This window comes from Geospiza fortis, unplaced genomic scaffold (assembly GCF_000277835.1).
Source record: "Geospiza fortis unplaced genomic scaffold, GeoFor_1.0 scaffold55, whole genome shotgun sequence".
Classification (NCBI taxonomy): Eukaryota; Metazoa; Chordata; class Aves; order Passeriformes; family Thraupidae; genus Geospiza; species Geospiza fortis.
In genome coordinates, this window is record NW_005054308.1 from 7,990,679 (window position 1) to 8,012,225 (window position 21,547).

At 49.3% G+C, this 21,547-nt stretch overlaps 1 protein-coding gene across 2 annotated transcripts in view; it reads left to right on the forward strand.

Annotated features, from left to right (window-relative positions):
• Window positions 1-237: 237 nt before the first annotated feature.
• CYFIP2 (cytoplasmic FMR1 interacting protein 2) overlaps window positions 238-21,547 on the forward strand; it is a 43,942-nt gene continuing 22,632 nt past the window's right edge. Inside the window, exons 1-21 of one of the 2 annotated variants that reach the window (XM_005418766.2) lie at window positions 238-354; window positions 2,333-2,422; window positions 2,501-2,578; window positions 4,081-4,182; window positions 4,858-5,039; window positions 5,335-5,431; window positions 6,077-6,205; window positions 7,126-7,230; window positions 9,967-10,058; window positions 12,851-12,968; window positions 14,419-14,538; window positions 14,858-14,983; window positions 15,832-15,998; window positions 16,276-16,423; window positions 16,760-16,913; window positions 17,435-17,591; window positions 18,312-18,408; window positions 18,961-19,037; window positions 19,895-20,003; window positions 20,311-20,430; window positions 21,064-21,263. In XM_005418766.2, coding sequence (XP_005418823.1) covers window positions 238-354; window positions 2,333-2,422; window positions 2,501-2,578; window positions 4,081-4,182; window positions 4,858-5,039; window positions 5,335-5,431; window positions 6,077-6,205; window positions 7,126-7,230; window positions 9,967-10,058; window positions 12,851-12,968; window positions 14,419-14,538; window positions 14,858-14,983; window positions 15,832-15,998; window positions 16,276-16,423; window positions 16,760-16,913; window positions 17,435-17,591; window positions 18,312-18,408; window positions 18,961-19,037; window positions 19,895-20,003; window positions 20,311-20,430; window positions 21,064-21,263 — 2,585 coding nt within the window. The remainder of the gene's footprint in view (window positions 355-2,332; window positions 2,423-2,500; window positions 2,579-4,080; window positions 4,183-4,857; window positions 5,040-5,334; window positions 5,432-6,076; window positions 6,206-7,125; window positions 7,231-9,966; window positions 10,059-12,850; window positions 12,969-14,418; window positions 14,539-14,857; window positions 14,984-15,831; window positions 15,999-16,275; window positions 16,424-16,759; window positions 16,914-17,434; window positions 17,592-18,311; window positions 18,409-18,960; window positions 19,038-19,894; window positions 20,004-20,310; window positions 20,431-21,063; window positions 21,264-21,547) is intronic. The other variant, XM_014312216.1, reaches the window with a different exon arrangement.

Sequence of the window (21,547 nt, forward strand, 5' to 3'; positions counted from 1 at the left end):
TCTTATTCTGCATTCCGGCTCTGCTGTTGAATCACAGGAGAGAGATGACATGGAGATGTGGTATAATGCACAAGAAAAGGGAAAACAAATTGGGATTTTGTCCCCTGCAATGCCAGGAAGCTGTGCTCTGGTTTTGTCCTTTCCCACTCAGTGTCCTGCCTGCTGGCTGGTTTTCTTGTCTGCCTATCACCCTCTCTTTTGCTTTGGATGTAGCAGGGGAGCTGAACATCCGCAGCCATGACGACTCACGTCACGCTCGAGGATGCCCTGTCCAACGTGGACTTGCTGGAGGAGCTGCCCCTGCCAGACCAGCAGCCATGCATCGAGCCCCCTCCCTCCTCCATCATGTACCAGGTACCCCCGAGGCACAGGGGACGGAGGGAGGGTTGTTCCAGTGGCTCATGCAAAGCACGGGGCCACACAGTGCTGTGAGAACCAGCTGGAAACATCCGGGGTTCAGCGTGTCGAGGGAAACACTCAGATCTAGCCACAGATCTGTTCCCAAGGACTTTAAAGAGAAAGCACCAGAGTTTGGTGAAAGGGACTTTTAAGGCCAAGTGAAAACGAGGACCAGGGTGCATGAATGGGTGGGAAGCAGGAGATAAGATTTGTGATAACAGCAGAAAGTTCTCAGCGATGTTTATTTGTGCACATATTTCTGTGCTTCCTTTCCACGATCGTGCGTGCATCGAACTGAGCGGGGCGGGCTCAAAGTCCTGCCTGACTTTGGCTGGCCTGTGCCTCCAGCACAGCTGGAGCTGCTGGCATGGCAGGGAGGGCAGCTGCTAGAACCACTTCTGTGCCCTGAACAGCTCAGATTTAGCTGCAGCTGCACTCACCAAGCAAAGCCTGGCAGGGGCCCAGGGCACGGCTCCCACAGTGGGATGCCTCTGCTGCTTGGCCACCACACCCTGCCCTGTGGCACACACCCAGGGTTAAATATAATAGGGGGTTCCTTTCTCCATCCTGCCACTCCTGAGCTGCTGGCTCGCCCGTGGCAGTGTATAAATACCCCAGCACTGGGATTGCTGTGCCTTGTATGCAGGGCTCTGGAATTACAGCAGCTCAGAGCCCGGGCTCATTCCACAGCTTTGGTGTCTCTATGGGTTATCAGACCCAAAGGTCATTCTGGGCTGTTCAAATTTCAGCTCTCCCTGAAAAATCTTGATGTAGTTATTTGCTTATCTCTTCTTTCAATAAATTTTTATTTTTGCTGGTTTGTGTCTCATGAGGGGCTCAGGGTTCAGCCTTATGGCACAGCCTCCTTTCAGGGCCATGAGTTTGTGCACACAGCTGGGCCTAAAAACCTCCTCTGAGCTGGACCTGGAGATGTTGGCCAAGCCTGTTTCCTCATTATACTCAGTTTGTGTGTAGCCCTTCCCCTTGCTAGCCAGAAATGCTCATGCAATCTCAGCTTTTGTTGTCACATTGGTCACATGTGATGTCCTGGAGGCACTAAGAGGAGTAGCCCTGTGGCCACAGGTCTGTGCTCCCAGCTTTCCCACTCAGGAAATCAGTTACTGAGGTGAGTGTGGAGGCTGCAGTGCTGCTGTCATCCCAAGGAGCAGCTCTGGGTGCTTGGGGCCTCTGTGTGCCCTGCCCTGCAGCAGGTACCATCAGCCAGCCTTGGCAGGGGAAATCACCAAGCACAGGGCATGTGAAGGGCTCTCCAGAGAGCCAGGGGAGCTGATTCTCCATTCCCAACCTGCCTCTGCAGTTTCTTGTTCCCCTGTCCCAACCCAAAACTGTATCACAGCTTCCAGAACAAATGTTTGTCCCAACAACTGTTTGTGCTTGCAAGAGCAGCAGTAGCACTGATAATAGCACCTGGATGAAGGCTGACTTTCATATTTATGTTTTCCAGACGGCTCATTCCCTGCCCTTTCTCTGTGTTTATCCCTTGGCCTTCCTGCTGACAGGATGTGGTCTTCCCCCAGCAGCCAGGGCACAAACAGAAATTAATAAGGCTGCATCTGTCTTTGAGTTACCAAGCTAAAATCCCTAGAATAATTGCTCTAGCTTTTCTCTCTGCTGTGGCTGCAGTAAAGTTGGGCTTGATTCTACAAGGATTGTAAATGTCAGTCTTGACTGCCATATTTCCACACATATTCCCTGCAGGACAACCATGTGTGATTCCAAAGCATCTCAGGGTGTGTGTGTGTATGAAACTACTTCAGACCTAGAGGTGCAGCACCTCAAATAGATCACAAGCTCCTCCCATGCCCCAGGAGCGCTACTAATTCTGCTTTTTGCCAGCAATCCCATGTCAGGCTGTACCAGGTGAGCAAACAACCAGCTGTGTTTAACCCCCACCTCTCTGTTTTGCCCACAGGCCAATTTTGACACAAACTTTGAAGACAGGAACGCCTTTGTGACAGGCATTGCCAGGTACATCGAGCAGGCCACGGTGCACTCCAGCATGGTGAGTCCCCCAGCTGTGTCCCAGGCTGCTGAGCCCCCAGTGCCTGCCCTGTCCCACCTGCACCCCTCTGTCTTTCAGAATGAGATGCTGGAGGAAGGCCACGAGTACGCCGTGATGCTCTACACGTGGAGGAGCTGCTCACGAGCCATCCCTCAGGTAGCCCAGCCCTTCCCAGGCAGGGGGCCTCCCAGAGCCCCTCTTGGGTTTTGTCTTGGCTGTGGGTTAGTTTGGAGGCAGAAGAACAGGAAAAGCAAAGCAAACCAAAGCAGATGATGCTGAGACCCAGCCACGAGGAGATTCCTGTTGATTGGGTATTTTGTATTTGCTGCCGTGCTGCTGTTGCCTCCCCTGGCTACTCCAGCAGAAGGCTGTGGCTAAGCTGATGGCAAGGCAGCACTAAAATCACCTGGTGTGGTGTCCTCCCTGTGACATTTGTGCCTCTCTGAGCAGCTTGTGGGGTCCCTGCCCCTTCCCCCTGTGCTCCCCTCAGGCTGCTCTCAGTGCTGTGTGTGGTGGAGGAGCAGAGAATGCCATGACAGAGGGTTCAGTTACACCTTGACCAGGTTTGATCTTGCAGTGACCCCTGTGCCTTGCCATGGGGCACATGGATGTGGCCAGGGGGGTCCTGTGCTCAGCCCCCCAATCTCCCTGCTTGGTCAGGTGCAGCTCCCTGCTGCATCAGAGGCTGTGGCTTCACCGGTGAAGAACAGAGCCTGCTCCTGAGTGTGCACCACTCCTCCCACCCCCACTGCATCCTCATGGCCATTGGTGCATGGTAGGATGCTCAGGGCAAGGCCAGGAGCTGGGCTTTGGTGATCCCTGTGAGCCCCTTGCAGCTCAGAATGTTCTGGATTCTGTGGTACTGCCTGGCTGCAGTGTGGAACAGCAGGGCAGGGACATTGGATTGCCCACTGCAGGGAGGGCAAGGCTCCTTTGGCAGCATCCCCCATGCCAGGCTGGCTGATGTGTCCCCCCATGCCCTGAGCATCAGCTGCTGGGTTACTGAACGCGCAGCAGAGCTGTCAGCCCCATCAGAGCCTCCTGGGAGCAACAGCTGCAAACACAAGCAGAGCAGGGCAGCAGGATGCCCTGGACAGCTGCTGTTTCCCTGTGCATTTGATAATGACTCCAAGTTACTGTTTTGAAAGTGAGATGGATGACAACTGAGTAAGTCCTTAAATTTAGCTTCCCAGGAGCCCAGTGACAGTGACTCAGTTCATTGCTGTCAGCCACAGACAAGCCCAGTGATTTTTAATGGATCCTCAACAGAACCAGAATAATCCCAGGGAGGCTCTGGCAGAGCTGTAACCTGGTGCCTTGTGTGTCTTGCAACACAAATCTCAGATGAGTTCATGCTACAATATTATGCAGCAGGTCCAGACTCCATGCTTGTGTTCCATGCCAGAAAAATGCATTAGGAGACTTTATCCCCCAGAATCAGGATTGTGCCTTTTTAGAATGCACAGAGAAAATTTCAGGTCTGAAATATCCCCTTTTGCTTTCACCTGTTGTATTGACTACCAGCTGCTTCTCAGGTTCTTCTGTTGCCTTTGGGTGGGGACAGCACTCCAGGTGAAGCAAGGAGAAGGTGGTGCCACAGTGAGCCACAGCTGGCTTAGAAGCTGATGCTGACACAGATGGTTTTCTTTGCAATGCAGGTGAAATGTAATGAGCAGCCAAACCGAGTGGAGATTTATGAGAAAACAGTGGAAGTCCTGGAGCCAGAAGTCACCAAGCTTATGAAGTTCATGTATTTTCAGGTAAGTGATCAAGGAGAGAGGCAAAAATAATCTATTCACTTTGGTGTTAACATCCTAAGCAGGGCTGTGCTATCCTTGCCTGCCAGGACAACCCCCAGCAGGTCTCTCCCTTGCAGCCACCTGAGCAGAAACCTGAGACCTGTGTGAAGGAAAATCTGTGTGTTCCTTGCTCGGCCCCAAATCTTTTATACGGCTTGGGAATGAGCACAGCTCAGCCCTTCAAGTTCATGGAGACCCAGAGTCCCCACTGTTTGGAGCTAAGGCTGTCACAGGCTCCTGTTTTTGGGGATGTTGGCTGATGTGAAGAGCTGATTGTCCATTGCCATGTGGCAGTCACAGCTGCTGTGGGCTCCCCATCGCCACCTGCATTATAACCAGCTGCAGCTGAGTTTCACAATAATTTTTAGGTTTTATATCCTGTAAGGCCTTTATGTCCCAGCTAAAAAATGCAGCCTGATTTTGCAGAACATCCCACACTTGGGGTTGGAGAGCTCAAGCCCCTTTCTCCCCTCAAGCACTGAGCGTGTTTGTCAGCAGTGATTTGTAACAATTGGATGGGAACAGCAGAGAGGAACCTCAGACCCTCCATCCCCAGCCAAAAAAAAATTTTTTTAAGGAGCTGGTGGGGTGGAGGGGGTTCCCTGGTGGTGCATGACCCTGTGCCCTGCCCTGCAGCGCAAGGCCATCGAGCGCTTCTGCAGCGAGGTGAAGCGCCTGTGCCACGCCGAGAGGAGGAAGGACTTTGTGTCCGAGGCCTATCTCCTCACTCTGGGCAAGTTCATCAACATGTTTGCTGTCCTGGATGAGCTGAAGAACATGAAGTGCAGTGTGAAAAATGATCATTCTGCTTACAAAAGGTGAGAGGGGATAAAGTGGCGGGAATGGGGACAGGACTGTGCCTGGTCTGACCAGCAGTGAGGGCAGGAGGACATCAGGGCTGGTGATGGGGTTTCTGTGCTGTCCCAGGCTCTCTTTGTGAATTTAGGCAAATCTCTGAGCCCTGTTGTGTTTCAGTTCCCTCTTGGTGAATAGAGCTGTGATGGAGGGGGATCTGACACTGCAGCTTTGCTGCAGGTCAGACAGGGAAGGTGGGTGGTGACAGTCTCACATTGGCTGAGTGACCCTTGGTGATGTTGGATTTGTCCCTTCCAGAGCTGCCCAGTTCCTGAGGAAGATGGCAGACCCCCAGTCCATCCAGGAGTCCCAGAACCTCTCCATGTTCCTGGCAAACCACAACCGCATCACTCAGGCAGGTCTTTTTTCTCTGAGCCACTGAACCTTCCACGGGTAGAGAGGAGCAGTGACCTTGCTGAGGCTGACAGCTCCTCAGACCAGACTGTGGCAGCAGCTGTTGGGTCTTTGCCACTGGCTCTGGTGGTCTTTTGGTCAGGCTGTGTAATTCTAGCAATGTCTCTTCATGTGTCATCCTGGGTGGCTTTGAAGGTCTCTGTGTTAAGACAAAGATCAGGGTCTAAAAGATGTAAGAAGAGCTCTGGGAGGTGAAGGTTCTGCTGGAACCCCATCCCCTGCAGCTGATGGGGACTGCAGCTCAGCCCCCATGGCCCTCCACACTTCACAGGCTCCATTGGTTTTGCTGAATAGTTAAAATATCCCAGAGACAGGAGTCAGACACTTTGCTCAGAGCCACCCTCCTTTACATCTCATTGTCTGATGTTTGGGTGCTGTGATCAGTCTGAAGAAGAGCTGTCCTACAGAGGAAGGTTGTTTATTCCAGGTAGTACCATGAGCTCAGTCTTCTGCTGGTAAACTTAACAAAAGCATAAATGAGCTTTGAAGGAACCTCTTGTTCCACTCTTAATCCTTAAAATGTTTCCTGCCTGGTTTCTGCTGTTCCTCTGCCCACATGGATAATGTGGCTTCTGTTGTGTTTCAGTGTCTGCACCAACAGCTAGAGGTTATCCCTGGCTATGAGGAGTTGCTGGCTGATATTGTCAACATCTGTGTGGATTACTATGAAAACAAGATGTATCTGACCCCCAGTGAGAAGCACATGCTCTTAAAGGTGAGGTTTGGCCATGCTTGTGGGGCTGGGTGCTTGCGTAGAGTCACTGTTGTTTTGGTAAAATGAAATTCACTCCTAGGACAACATCTCTCTTCAATTTCTTGATTTTTTGCTCCTCTGGGCTGACATGCATCCCTTTTCTGCAGAGACACTGCCCAGCACATGGTGGGTGAGAGCACTGGTGGGTGCCCTACATCCCCCAAGGCTGGAAGGGTTTTTGTGTTGTGCATGCAAGTGCAGGATCATGGGCTTGACCCGTGTAACTGCAGAGGACATTGTAAAATCGCCACCAACTTTGTAACCCAGAATTTTCTTCTTGATGCCCATTCCCAGCAATAATTCCTTGCAGAGGGCAGATGCTCCCAGGTTTGTTTTTCTGGCTGTAAAGAGTTCTCAAGATAAACATGCCAAAATATCTCTTTATTTGGTGTATTTGTCCTTGCTGTAAGTCAGTTTTGGCAATGATTGCAGTCACTATTACCATAAAAACTTCATTACAAGGGTGTGAGTCAGCTCAGGTTCTCTGATGTGTGGGGAGTTTGACTCTGTAATGATTTGTACTGAATTAGTGAGTGGGGGAGAATCAATCCAGGAAAATATTTGAAATTCTTCTTCAGGAGTAAACTTTTGCCTTTGGGTGGAGAAAACTTTTGGGTTGTTGTTATGTGGGGAGAGGAGGAACAAATAACCAAGGGAAGCATCTGTGTTTTTGCACAGACAGCAGAAGCAATCCATTATGTGTCCTCTGCCTGCCCTGTGCCTCCTGGCAGATACAGGCACATTTTAAACATTTCCTCATGAGGATCAGGTGGTAGCAGGAACGTGAATTGGTCTTTCCTCATGCTGAGTGATGGAGCACTGTCTTTGGCTTGTGCTGCTGACTTCATGCTGCTGAAACCTTGCCTTTCCATCTTCTCCAGGTGATGGGGTTTGGCCTGTATCTCATGGATGGGAATGTCAGCAACATTTACAAGTTGGATGCCAAGAAGAGAATCAACCTTAGCAAAATAGACAAATTCTTCAAGGTCAGTGAGCTGTCTGTGTGAGGCTGGTGTTTATTGCAGACCGGTGGATTGACAGCCTGTACCACTGCACAGCAAAAACCAAACCACAGGAATCATTTACAGGTCCAAAAACCCAAGGGTTGAGAAGCTGTCCAGGCCAAAGGCTGAGGAGTGGAATTGCAGCAGGGGTGAGGGGAGCAGTGCTGCCCCTCAGTGCTGCAGGGCTGGCTCTGCAGTGGGAGCTGCAGCTCTGGCTGCTCCCTGCCAGGGGCCAGAGGATGGAGAGGCTGTTCCATGGGTGAGGGGAGGATGTGCCCAGCTGACATGGCTGCTGTCTCTTTGCACGTTCCTGAGACAGGTTTGCAGTCTCTGTGGTTTCAGGCCAGCAGCAAACCTGGCTGGTGTGCTGAGGTCTGTGTGGGTGATGGTTCTGCTTCTCTTTCCTTCTGCAAGCTGCTGGGCTGAGGACAGAGGACACAGCTGGCAGTTTTATTTCATGTATAAATTGCTCCCTGTAGCACAGGGAAAGCTCTTGGGGGAGTTTGTGTCAAATGGCACTTGGAGGTGCCCAGTGAGATCTTCAAAGGGTCACTCTGGTTTGATGAACCATTTTTGTCTGATCTGAGATGTGGATTTTGGGGAAAGGCCCATGAAGCCTGGGTGTTCCCAGGGGCAGGGTGGGAACAGCCACAAACCTCCCTCTGCTGGAGCACATCTGGCCATGGTCTGATCCACAGCTGGAGGCCAGGCTGCACTGCCCTGGCACCACTCAGCACAGGAAAGGTTTGGGATAACCCTGTTGGTGGAGAGGAGGGCTGAGAACCCTCACAGCACCTCAGGGAAGGTGTGGGCTCCTTTCCACTGCTTCTGGGCACAGGCTGGGACTGGGAGGCATTTTGGGTTTGGAGCAAGTCAGCTGTAGGAGGCATGGTAGGATCTAGCAAAAGACAAGTGGGTTGGTGGCAAGGAGCAGGGGGACAGCAGAAGAGTTTCCCAGATGGAGCAGATGGAGTCCTTCCTGAGTCCTTTATTAATCTTTCCCCTGAGATGGAAAGATTAGTTGCTGTTACCAAGACTTGCTCCAGATGAGGGAAAATGAGAAGGTGATGATTTGTGGAAGGGCACAGAGGGCTCCTTCCCATCACTCTTCTAGCACAGTGGATCCTGCCTGGTACTTCCCCCAGAGGTGGGGTGAGGAGCCTGGGTGAGGAGATTGGTGGTGGTGTTGGATAGAGGATGTCTCCCTGCTTCCTGCCCTGAGGTTCAGTTTGTGGGTGATGTGCTGGGTGTGTGCAGGGCAGGGAGGAGGTGAGCCCAGGTTTGATGAAGGTTGGAGTGCATCCTCCCCTGAGCTCGTGGGGACCTGTTTACCTCAATTTGCTCCATTTCCTGGGGACAGCCCTGAGAGCAGGGGGCCACAGACACCATAACCTTATGGACAGGGCAATGATGAGGTGTTTAAAAAACCTCCCATCACTGGGGAGACTGCTCTGCAAAGGTGATTTATCACATCATTCTTTAGAGTCTTCAGGGTTTTCCCTGATTCAGCTTTGCTAATTCAGCTAAATCTCTAAATCAAGCCTTCAGTGTAATCTGTAGAGTTTGGTCATCTTGGTGCATTCAGACAGGTTTATTATTCATTGCAGAGTGCTGTGGGCCATCAGAGAATGAGGTAAAAATCCTTCCATTGCATGGAGTAACTTTCTCCTTTCCAGCTTGGTTTCCATTTGCACTTCTCCAGCATCTGTGGTCTCACCTAACCAGAAAAGTACCACTCCAAACTATCAGATCTCAATAAGGAAAGACCAACTACTCCTTCACTACATCTGCTTATTGCCTTCTGATTAAATTTCTAGTGGATTGCCCAGGAATTTGAGTGGAGAAAATGAACTACCCCTTCATTTAAACCTTTTGTGGAAGTGCCAGTGGGAATCCCTGATGACAGCATTACACATTCTGTGCACAGCTCAGCCTGAGAAGTGTGTGATAATAGGACAGGGAATTTGCCCCCATCTTCCCTGAATTTTGGGGCAAGGCTTTTTGTAGCTGGGTGAAGTTGAAGCTTCATATTTTATTGATGAGCTGTCAGTAGCCCTTGGTTGGATTTTGTTTGCAGGTGGAGGTTTAGTGAAGGAGGGACCTGTCTGAGCTTGAGGTATCTTCAGAGCACTTGGAATTTATTTCCCATCCCAAACCTTCTGAGATGTGAAGGGCAAGCAGAGCCATGTTGCATTCCCTGTGTCTTTCTCTTCATGGAGAAGTTTTAAGACACGTCACAAGTGCTGAGTCCCTGGGGAAAGCTGGCACCTTCCTGGGTGTCCAGAATAGCAACTTGCTGGCTTTTCATCCCTCTGTTCTCTTGGAGGATTAGGCTGGGAGACAATCAGGCCTGCTCAGGACCACATTTCTCTCTTTTTGTTGTAAAAAGAGCCTTTCCTCTGGCTGTTAACAGCATTGACCCATTCTGGCCATAACCAGCCTGGTAGCAGTGAGCCCAGGGCTCCAGAGCACGCACAGGGGGTGATTTCCTCCCACAGAAAGCCTTGTGATCATTCTCAGTCATTTCCTAGGTGTGAAATGACCCTGGGTCCAGGTTTGCACTTTGCTTCAAACATCCTGACACTTGGCAAAGCTTCAGAGGTGCAGCATGCCTTTTTGGAGTCCCTTGGGTTGTGCTGGGGCCAGGCTCTCTCTCTCTCTCTCTCTTTCTTTCTCTCTCTCTGCCATGTTTCAACCATCTTTTGTTTTCTTTTCCAGCAGCTGCAGGTGGTTCCTTTATTCGGCGATATGCAGATAGAACTGGCCAGATACATTAAGACCAGTGCTCACTATGAGGAGAACAAATCCAAGTGAGTGCCTGCCATAATGTCTCTTGGCTTCTGTGTGTGTCCTGAGGGCCGTGGGGGCTGCAGCCCTGCAGGTGTGCCAGGCCTGTGCCCGTGTGTGTGTCCCTGTGGGGTGTGAGTCCGGCGTGCCAGCTCTGTGTGCCCGCGTGTACCTCCCTGTCCCTGCATGGGGAGATGTCCTCAGATGGGCCTGGGGGTGCAGCCAGCTGCCCAGCTCTGTGTAACCATCCCCTGGGAGCAGGCAGGGCTGGGAGGGGCTGGCAGGGAGGCAGGAGGAAGGAAGGGTGGCTGGGGCATGGACTGGGGCAGCGCCGGGTGCGTGCGAGCTGTGTGAGTGTGAGCTCTGTCCCTGCTCTGGGGAGATTTTAATCCACACTTTGCACCCCAAGGACAAAATCCTCCAGAGCATGAACACAGCACTGGATCTCTGCAGTAGCCAGGGTGTCTCCTCTAGCTCAGGCAGGGCTCATGAAGAAGGATGGCAGCCATAAGGGTTGAATCAGAGGCTCAGACGCTCTGGAAATTAATGAACTGGAAAAGACTGAATGTAGCCCTGACATCTGGATGTGGCACTCACTGCTCTGGTTTAGTTGATGGGGTGGTGATCAGTCAAAGACTGGACTTGATGATCTTTTCCAACCTTAATGATTCTGTGTTTCTGGATATTGTGGGAGAAGAGCAGGAGTGGAGAGCTCAGGAGTGGTCTGGGCTCACAGGCAGTTTGCTGCTCCATCAGATGAATCCACAGACATTGTTTCAGTCGCAGCAGGGACGTGAAAGGCCCCACTGGTGTTTGTAGCCTTGCATCACACTCAGTGATTGCCAGGAGAGTGTTGTTAGGTTTGGATATCCTTGGAATAAGGTTTGCAACCCCTTGTGAGCACAGCCTGTGTGAGCTGTGCCTGGCTGCAGTGGTGGGTGGCAGCCAGGCTTTCAGCAGGCAGTGGCCTTCCACCTGTGGGACTGTCTTGGGTGGAAATGTGATTTCTCTGGTGTCTCTGAGGAGCAGCCAGGCTGGGCTGTCTCTCCAGCAGGACAGGAACTAACCTGCAGTGTCATGGCTTCTGTTTGCTCGTCCCCTTCCACCCCAGAGGGTCTGGCTTCTCTGCCTGCCAGGAGCAGCCCTCCTCCCCTGCCCTCCCAAAAACTGGTTGAAAAGTGCCTGTTAATTGTTCAGGAGAGGTTTGCAAACAGTATGGCAAAACTCCTGAGCAAAAAGTTTTCAATTAAAATTGGGGGGGAAAAGAAGAGAAAAAAATATTGTGTGTAATGTGAATTTAAAGAATACTTTTGAAAACTCTTTTTAAAAAAGAGAAAAATTGTCTGAAGATTTGCTCCTTTTAACCCCAAATCATTCAGAAAGCACATTTCAACAAAACGTGTGTCAGCAGCATTCCTCATTTTCTCATCTCAAAACCGAGATAGCTCATGGGCTGTTTTACCTGTGCACAATTTTAATGTCTGTCTTTGAAATCTGTCTCACCAGGTCTGTGTGCCATGCCGTACTAACCAATGTTTCTTCCTCACTCCCTTGCCTTCCCAGCAAACTGCATGGGACTCCCAACTCTAACTCTGCCAAGGTGCTTCCATGTAATCCCCATTTCTTACTAACATTGTTTTTGTCACTTTCTCTCCCTCCTTGTCTCCGTGCAAGTGGAATTAATTGGTGTTTTTCCCGCATGGCGCTTTGTCTCTGCACTGTGGAGTAGGTTGTGTGTGGCAGGGAGGGCTGGGGCAGCCCTGGCCAGTCCTGCTACCCTGCCCATTGTCCAGTGGGCAGCACATGGAAACGGGTAAGAGCCAAACTGGGGACTGGGGGAGGATGGATTTCACAAGGGATGACGTGGCACAGCATTTCCATTTTACCACCACCACAAATACTGGCAACAAGTGCAGTTAAGTGCAGGGATATGGGTATGTCCATATCAGGGGCAGGTTTCTCACCTTCCTTTTGAATGGGCCGTCTGAGTTGGAGAACAGGACTACCATAATGTGGACAATCATTTAGGTGGAAAAAAGTATAATCTGAACTTCTACATTGTGATGACAGAGTAAGACATGAGAATCTCACTGGTAGACAATTGGTTGCACAAAACATTTTGGTGGAGCCGTTCTGGTTCTATATCTGGGGTTAATACATTACAGGGAGAAAGGAGATATTAAATTAAATAGACCTGGTTTGTCCCATTCCTTCATACAACTGTGCCTTTGGCTGCCTTTTTTTAGGATGACATTACACACATGGTACATATGGGTGAATTCAAATGAAAATCTAATTCTGCTCATCGTTTGTGCTCAGGGTTGTTCACTGAGCTGGCAGCATGAGCCAGAACCAAAAACAATGGGAGGGCTAGCTCTTTGCAGAGTTTTTCTTTGCAGGAGAAGACAGTGCAACCCAGACCTGGAAGGAAGACCTTTAGGGGGATGATTATTCTTAGGTTTAGCAGAAAGGATGCAAACAGTGCAGGTCTTTGAAGTCCATCCTTTCCTGAAAGCTTGTCCCGTGGTGGTCTGGGAGATTGCCATCTCTGCCCTTGAGGTAGGTGAGCCCACATGGAGAGCAGCCTTCAGGGTGGATGGAGCAGACACATCAGGCTGAGAGGTGAGGCCAGTGTCCCCATCCTGCTGTGTGAGACCACCTCTGGAGAACCCCACACACCAGAGAGACGACAGGGCTGACATTCGCCATGAGGGTGGCGTGCCTGGAGCACGTTGAAGCGCAGAGAGCAGCTGTCCCTGGGCTGTCTGAGTGGAAGCTGTGTCCTGTCCTTGACACCCTTGCTCTTTTTGCCCAGGTGGACGTGCACTCAGAGCAGCATCAGCCCCCAATACAACATCTGTGAGCAGATGGTGCAGATCCGAGACGACCACATCCGCTTCATCTCGGAGCTCGCGCGCTACAGCAACAGTGAGGTGGGTACAGCTGCGTCCTGCAGCCAGGCCTGGGGGCACTGCTGGAACCTGGCTGGGCAGAATTTGAGCATTTCTGTGCTGTCAGGCACTGACCCCCAAGAGAACACTGCATTTGACCTGAGGCCGTGGAGAAGGCTTCCAAAATTGAATGATAGAACTGGGATTGTGAGTGTGCAGATTGAATAGAAGTGTGTAATATCACAGGGTAGGAAACTTAGAGTTGAAGGGTTTAGAATATAGTAATATATAAAGCAAGATGGAGATTTTAGGGCAGAGGCTGGTCTTTCTTTGTTACCTTCTTCTTCTTTACCTTCTTCTTCTTCTTCACCTTCTTCACCTTCTTCTCCATGAGTTTTGGTGGTTTTGTGTAATTGGATAAGGTGTAAACATTGCAGGGCACGGGTGGTCGGCTATTGGGTTAAAAGTAAGAATAATTTAGGTGTAATTTCTTAATTGGACAGTTTATCCTTAAAAGGCCTTGTAGAAAGAGAGATATATGTCTCCATTTTTAGCTTGTTAGAGTGAAGTAGAACTCAGAGTTTGTAGGACTGTAACATAGATAAGAACTAATAAACATCCGAGTCCTAACTAGAAATACTGTCTCACACATTTAATCCCGACCTTGGCAAAAAGAAGCAAAGAATCCACGAGTGGACAAGCCTGGGACAGAGCAATGTGGCAGGACCATGGTCTGTCACTGATGTACAGCGAGGAGGGGTGGAGGACATGGGTGGAACAATCTCCTCTTCATGCAGCAATAAAAAAACAATTTATGAAAGGTACAAAATCATGTGCACCAGGAGATCTACAGCAACAGCTTCTGCTCCTTGACCACAGCTTCATTAAAATAACCAGGAAAAAAAATTGGCAACTAAATGTTTATAATCAGGCAAAAGTCAGAACACCAATGACTTGCAAATAGGGCTTTTCAATTGCACAGGCCTATCAGTCACAGCCTTGAGGAAAGTTCACGAAGGCATCTCTGTTCTTTTCATTACTGAATGCCAGTGCCCTCTCTGGTGCCATTGGGACTGTTTTTTGCACGTGTGATCCTCATTCATCAGTGTCAGTTTAACGAATCGTAGCATTCTCAGGCGCTTCTTTTTTGGCATTTGTAAGAGCTTCCTTGAACTTTAATCAGTAAAGGATTCTCAAGGATTTCAGTACTATTAGACCATTGAAAAGGAATGGGAAAGTGGAATAAAAAGCGTCAGTTATTTGCTCAGAGATGACAGGTCAGACTCATTTTTTTTTGTAGGGAATAATTTGACTGGCTGTGTAAAAAGAGCCTTGCCAAGGTCTTTTTTCCTGAGGGATGGTATATGCTTTACTCAATTCTAGCTTGGTCATAAGGTCAGGAATTCATTTCAGGATTTGGGAGAGAAATCTGTTGACTGAGTGAAGCCCCTGCAGCAAGTTGTTGATTGTAGCATGATGGGATTTCTTCCAGGTGGTCACTGGCTCGGGCCTGGACAGCCAGAAGTCGGATGAGGAGTACAGGGAGCTCTTTGACCTGGCTTTACGGGGGCTGCAGCTGCTCTCCAAGTGGAGTGCCCACGTCATGGAAGTGGTGAGTGCACCCCTGCATCACTGAAAGCAGTTTGGGATGAGTCTGGGAGCAACTAAAACTGTAATTCAAACAATGATGGAAATTCTTAATTTGCCAAGTTTTGACCACATCTCAACACAAGTCCATAGATATCAAATGCCTGTTATGACTGGCAGCCTCTCAGATAAAGAAAACCAATTCACTAAGTGATAATAAAGCCAAGAATGTCAAACCGCAGTGATGTCTAGATAATGTTTTTTTGGCATACAGCCTAATTCAGTCTTTCTAGCCTATCTTCTTCCTCATTGCAATGTTGACATGGTCTCTTTCCATATTCTAGTACTCTTGGAAGCTGGTTCATCCCACAGATAAATTCTGTAACAAGGATTGCCCAGGAACAGCTGAAGAGTATGAGAGAGCCACTCGGTACAACTACACCAGTGAGGAGAAGTTTGCCTTTGTGGAAGTAGGTGCCACTTGCACAAGAGTCAGAGCCAGTCCAGGCTGGTTTCCTGTCCATGTTGGGTTTTCTCACCAGACTCTGCCATGTGACCCATGTTAAGGGATTAAGGGTTCCCTTAATCTGGCCTTTAAATTGCCCCTGGCCAGTATTGGGTCTGTCATGGAGCCAGCTGATGTTGGTTTTATTGGATGTGGGGGGAACGTGTGAAGCTGCTTCCAGAAGTCACCGCTGTAGCTTCTTGCTCCCAAAATGTTGCCACACAAACCCAGAACAGGGGGCTTGCAGAGCAGTGTGACCTGGAGCAAGAGCAGCAGCTGCATCCAGGAGCTGTGCAAACACAAGAGATGCTCAGCCAGTCCCCAGGACCCATCAGCTCTCAGCCTGGCTGTCTGTAAGCAGTGGGAACAGTTCTCTGAGCCAGGCTCTGGGAGGCCCTCACCTTCCTCCTGCCTTACACAGCCCAGGGTGGTTTGGATGTTGCCTTATGGCTTCCTCCACTGTGCTGTTGGGCAGGGCAGGCTGTGCCCTGTGCAGATGCAGCTCTGCACAAGCTGCACCCACACGTGGAGCACGTGCAGTTTCCTGGGATTGTGGGGTATTAAAGATACCAAGAGATCAGGGGTAAAAACAAAGGACAGGGGCCATTTGCAGGAAACTGATGGTATAAATGCTTTCCTCAGCTTCTTGTGACCTGTAAAGCAGCTAACACCCAAAAATGAGCTGCCTGATCACTGGGCCTATGTTAGTTGAGTAGAATTAATTCAGTCCTGAATTTTCTCTGTGCTGGATTTAAAGCCCTCTTCACACAATGGAAAAACAGCATTGACATCTGGGTTTAACTTTTGCTGCAGGTGATTGCCATGATCAAAGGCCTGCAGGTGCTGATGGGGCGGATGGAGAGCGTCTTCAACCAGGCCATCCGCAACACCATCTACGCGGCCCTGCAGGACTTCGCCCAGGTGACCCTGAGGGAGCCTCTCCGACAGGCTGTCAGGAAGAAGAAGAATGTTCTGATCAGGTCAGTCTGTCCCTGAATGCAGAGCAAAACCCATATATTTATTGGTGTTGTTACACTTTGTAATACACAAGCCCTGTGTATGCTCCAGTACACAAGCAGCCAGCAGCCCTTGGCCAGCAGCTCCTCCAGAGGTAATGTTTTGGGCATCATCCCAGCAATCCAGCTGTGTATGATCCCACCTCGGGTACCTCTCCTCTCATATGTGCACAGCCATAGGTATTTTCATCCTGAAGTAAAATCAAGCTTAAGCACTGCTCTCCCTCTCCCCCCGCTCCAGTGTCCTTCAGGCGATTCGGAAGACGATCTGTGACTGGGAGGGAGGTCGGGAGCCTCCAAATGATCCTTGCCTGAGAGGTGAGAAGGATCCCAAAGGTGGATTTGATATTAAAGTCCCACGACGAGCAGTAGGACCATCAAGCACACAGGTATGTGAATGTCTGTCTCCTGTGTGGGGAATTAATGCTCTTAGAGCCATGTAGGAGTCTCCCACCCTGTGGGTTAGCAGCTGTTTCCGTGCTCTGTTCCACAAAGTCTTCATGCTGTTGTGTGCTAAATGTTGCTTTGGTGCCTAATTTGTTGTATAATTCCCAAAGCCTCTTCTTTCGTGGGTTTAATTATCTCTAACTCTGAAGGATATTGGCTTATGTGTGCAGAGGGTGGTCACCACCTTGGAGAAGTGTTACTTTTTAGTTCCCAGAACCCCAGGGCTGTGTGTGAGGGTGTCTGGAGAGTGGTAACTGCATGTCACCTTTTTTCCAAAGCTTTACATGGTGAGGACCATGCTGGAGTCCCTCATAGCAGACAAGAGTGGCTCGAAGAAGACTCTGAGGAGCAGCTTGGATGGGCCAATAGTCTTGGCCATTGAGGAGTTCCACAAGCAGTCCTTCTTCTTCACCCACCTTCTCAACATCAGCGGTGAGATTATGGCAGGGGGAGGCTTGAACCCAGCCCTTGCATGCTCAGAAAGGCAAAAGCAGATCAGCTTTGCTCCTCATTGATCTAAGCAGAAGATTTTCCTTGATTTTTCCCAAATGTCCTACTTCTGCCTGGTTTGGGCATGCTTCTGTGTAGTATTCATTATGTGAACAGGGCTGTCAGCAACAGCAAATAGCTGCAGATGGGAGTTTATTTTCTAGGACTGGGCTTTTCTTCTGTCCCAGACAAACTGAGCCACTGGACACAGAAGAAGTCTTCCAGAATAACTCTGAGCCATTCCAGTGTTCTCCAGTGCTGGCCCTCTAGAGCAAAAGGGGTGACCCCTTCCTTCTTCTTGCATTACCAAGTGCTCAGGCAGCGTGGACATGGTCTGGGTTTAAAACCAGAGACATCCTAGAAAAATGTTCAGTACCCAAAAGCAAGGCTGCAGCAGCTGCCTCCTGTGCCATGCCCTCACTGCCATCCCCAGGGGGGTAACATGGGTCCTCTGTGCTTTCCAGAAGCTCTGCAGCAGTGCTGTGACCTGTCCCAGCTCTGGTTCCGGGAGTTCTTCTTGGAGCTGACCATGGGCCGCCGCATCCAGTTCCCCATCGAGATGTCCATGCCCTGGATCCTCACAGACCATATTCTGGAAACCAAAGAACCCTCCATGATGGAGTAAGGGCTGGTGGGCTCTGCTAGGACCGTGCACGTGCTGGGGTTTGGGGATTTTGTTCAGGAAGAAGGGGAGGATGGTGATGAGCAGTGTTTTTGGTGTGGGAGGTAAATTGCTCTGCTGTCACATGAATGGTGCTGTGTGAACAGCTCGTTAGCAGACACAGGGGCGACTTCCTGGCACTGGCACCTCTTCATGTGTCATAAACAGCAGCTGGCAACTGTTGGGATGTGGGCAGCACAGGGTGGCACTGTCACCTGCATGCAGCAGTGAAACAGATGTGTCACCAAAGGGGGTTGGGCCCAGGCTAAGCCACCTCAACTTCTTTTTGTATGTGGGATAAATGATATGAGGAATTGCTGTTCTGCAAGTGTAATCATCTTCATAATGTTTTCCTTGTTAGGAAAACTTGGTTGCATGGGCATTGTCAGAGCACTCTCTGGAATGAGGGCAAGGTGAAAGCTTTTTTAAGGGCAGAGATGAAGCAAGTGTTGATTGAACAGCTCATACTTAGCTCACTTCCAGGTCAGCTGTAGATGCTTCCTGCAGAAGGGATAAAGAGGGATTATTTGAGGGGCAGCAGGGGGTGGCAGTGATAGGCATGAAGTCAGAGAAAAGCCTTTTTTTTTTTACAGCAGGCAGGGCATGACATGCACTGGCTGCAGTTTATGCTGATAAGCTCCAAAGTTAATTTTAGATGTGGTCTGTGTTCTTGCCCTCAGGTATGTCCTGTACCCCCTGGACCTCTACAATGACAGTGCATACTATGCTTTGACCAAGTTCAAAAAGCAGTTCCTGTATGATGAAATTGAAGCTGAAGTAAGTTCTCTTCATCTTTATTGCATGGAAAAAGCTCACAGGGGTCACACTGCCATGATTGACCCAGCAATTCATTATAGGCACCTTTCTCCTGAAAGAAATATTCTATCAGACTGAGAAGTTTTCAAGAAGATTAGCATTTCCAGAGACCCTACAGACTCTCCTGATTAAGGGCTTCAGCTCAGCTGTACCTGTAGGGAACCATGGAAGCCAAAAGCTGCCAAACACTGGGGACATGGCAGAGTCTGATGAGCAGAGGGTTTGAGACATCAGAGGAAAATGAGAAATTCCCTGAGAGGGAAGGGTGATTGAGGGTGGGGGACCAGGACCTGTAAGAACATGCAGAAGCTATAAAGAGAGAAATGTAACTGCAATTTTCTGCTTACCTTCAGCAATGTGAGAAGTGCAGTGTGGTTTTAAGATAGTGTGACCTTTAATGTATATTTGTATTAAATGAAGGATCTGTGTTGGGCTGTATTGATCTTGCGTGCGTAGGAAGGAGCTGTTCTGTGCTGGTGACACCCTCACCAAGTCTTGTTTTTTCTCCCCCAGGTGAATTTGTGCTTTGATCAATTTGTGTACAAGCTGGCAGATCAGATCTTTGCCTATTACAAAGCGATGGCTGGCAGGTAGGAGAGCCTGACTGCTGATGGTGACTGATGATATCGCTGCATCCAAATTGCTGTTAACCAAAAGATTTCCCTCAGGGAGCTGCCACCGCAAGAAGACACAACATAGATCATGCCTGTCCCCCAGAGCTGGCTGTCCAAGTCAGACCGATGTAGATGGGGAAAATTAATTAAGGAGACACAGTTAAAAGTGAAAAAATAATAATTGGCATCCGGAGCAGCAGTCGGAGTACAGTTTGTGAGAGCAGCAGAAAAGCAAACTGAGCTTATCACAGACATGTCCTTGTTTGACTTCTGTTTCTGTACCAGGCAGAGGACTGGAAGCCTCCCATCTCTACAAAACAGGAATATGCACTTGTCCTCACCCTAGTAAAGCAGCAGGACTTGTTCTCCCTTTGGGGAGATAGAACCTTTGTGGCATATCCTCCTTACCAGTTTAAAGGGCATGGATGAAATCTAGTGAGACTCTTCTTCTCGTGGCCCCAGAGGTGAACCAAGTTCTTCCATATGACATCAAGTTCTGTCTCTAGGTCACATTTGGCCTTAGAGAAGGAGGACAATCACCATCACCAACCAAATGTTCCCACAGCAGATCTTCAAGGAGGGAACACACCAGGGGAACCACCCAGTACCTGGCAGTGATATCTTTCAGCACATTTTTATTTATTTTTGGATGTTTTAGCCACAAAAGACAAGCAGGGCAGTCCCCAGATAACAACTACTTCTCTGTGATTAAGTGTGCAGAGATTTCTTGGTATTCAGAGCCAAGATTAAGGGGGCTAAAACAACTCTAGAAAGACTCATAGAGAAGCTGATAGTGTAGTTTCTATCTTCCTGACACTGCTTCCCTTTTTCAGTGTTTTACTGGACAAACGTTTCCGGGCTGAGTGCAAGAATTACGGGGTGATCATCCCATACCCCCCATCCAACCGCTACGAAACGCTGCTCAAGCAGAGGCACGTCCAGGTACAATGCAAGCAGCAGACTCCAGTACTCATCACTCCTGGTCTGTTTTCCTTTTGGTGGAGGAGGGCGTCCTAGCTGATACCAGCTCTGGGCTGAGAAGTGTTGAATCTGTTTGTGACACAAAAATGAGTTGTGCTCCACATTTCCCTCATTCCTTCTTAAGTAATGTACACCCAACCAAGGCACTTGCGCCGCCACTTTCACGTTTAAGCAGATTTTGAGGTTTGGTTTGAATTTGTGTGTGGAGTAAAAAATAAAATACATTTTCCCCATCAGGATATAACATGCAAGTCTTTTCTTTTGCCAGTTGCTGGGCAGGTCAATCGACCTGAACAGGCTCATTACCCAACGCATCTCTGCAGCCATGTACAAATCATTGGACCAGGCCATCAGCCGCTTCGAGAGCGAGGACCTGACATCCATCGTGGTAAGAACTTCTATTGACTCTGAGTATGAGCAGGGAGACTAATACACTGCTGGGGATGCACAGTCAACTGGCTGCTGTTTTGAGTTCCCCTGCAGTAGGTTTCAACCAGTCATGTATCTTGCTTTATGCTGCTGAGTCTTTACTGTTTCTGTTTATGCAGCTTTAATTGCGTTATTATCAGACCATTAAGTATCTGTGTAAATCATAAGGGGACAGCAGTTAGACTTTGCAGAGCTCATGTAAGAGAGTCCTGTAAACTGAGGGAAGGAAATTTTGCTTTAATTCCCAGCTGGATGAAGGTGGCTGTGACATTGTTCATGTGTGTACAGGATTTTCTGTCTTTGATATGATACAGGAGCATCAGAGTCAAGCAGTGTAAAATTACCAGTTTCCACCTTTGGAAGATTCTGAGGTGAAAGCCAGCCAGTGCTCAGTGGGGAACAAATTAATTTTGCTTCCTGCAGCTTCACAAAATACTGGACCAGAACCCCCTTGAGTGGAAGTGCAGCTGGCCTTGGTGGCTGAGTTAAATTGATGTCTTTAGTTCTGCATGCGTGTGGATAAAAAAAACCATTCCCCTGGCAATTAAATCAGCTGTTTCTGTTGCATTTTCTGCTGCTGTATGTGCTGCAGGAGCTGGAGTGGCTCTTGGAAATCAATCGCCTGACCCACAGGCTGCTGTGCAAGCACATGACCCTGGACAGCTTCGATGCCATGTTCCGCGAGGCCAACCACAACGTGTCCGCGCCCTATGGGCGCATCACCCTGCACGTCTTCTGGGAGCTCAACTTCGACTTCCTGCCCAACTACTGCTACAATGGATCCACCAACAGGTGAGAAGGGACAGCAAGGCCACCTGGAGACCCTGCTTTTCTTTCCAGAATGTCAAACATGCCACTTGAAATTGATGTGCATTGTGGAGAGGTTTGTGCTCCCTGTGGGATGCAACAGTTACTCTTAAAATGAATTTGAAACCCACCATCTTCCTTTGGTCTTGAAAATGTTAGTTTCAAGCATAACATTTTCAACATTCTTGAAAATGTTAGTTCAAATTCAAGCAGTAGTTAGGCAGTAATTGAAGTGGCTGAGGGTTGGTTGATATTGTTTTCTTGCCTGC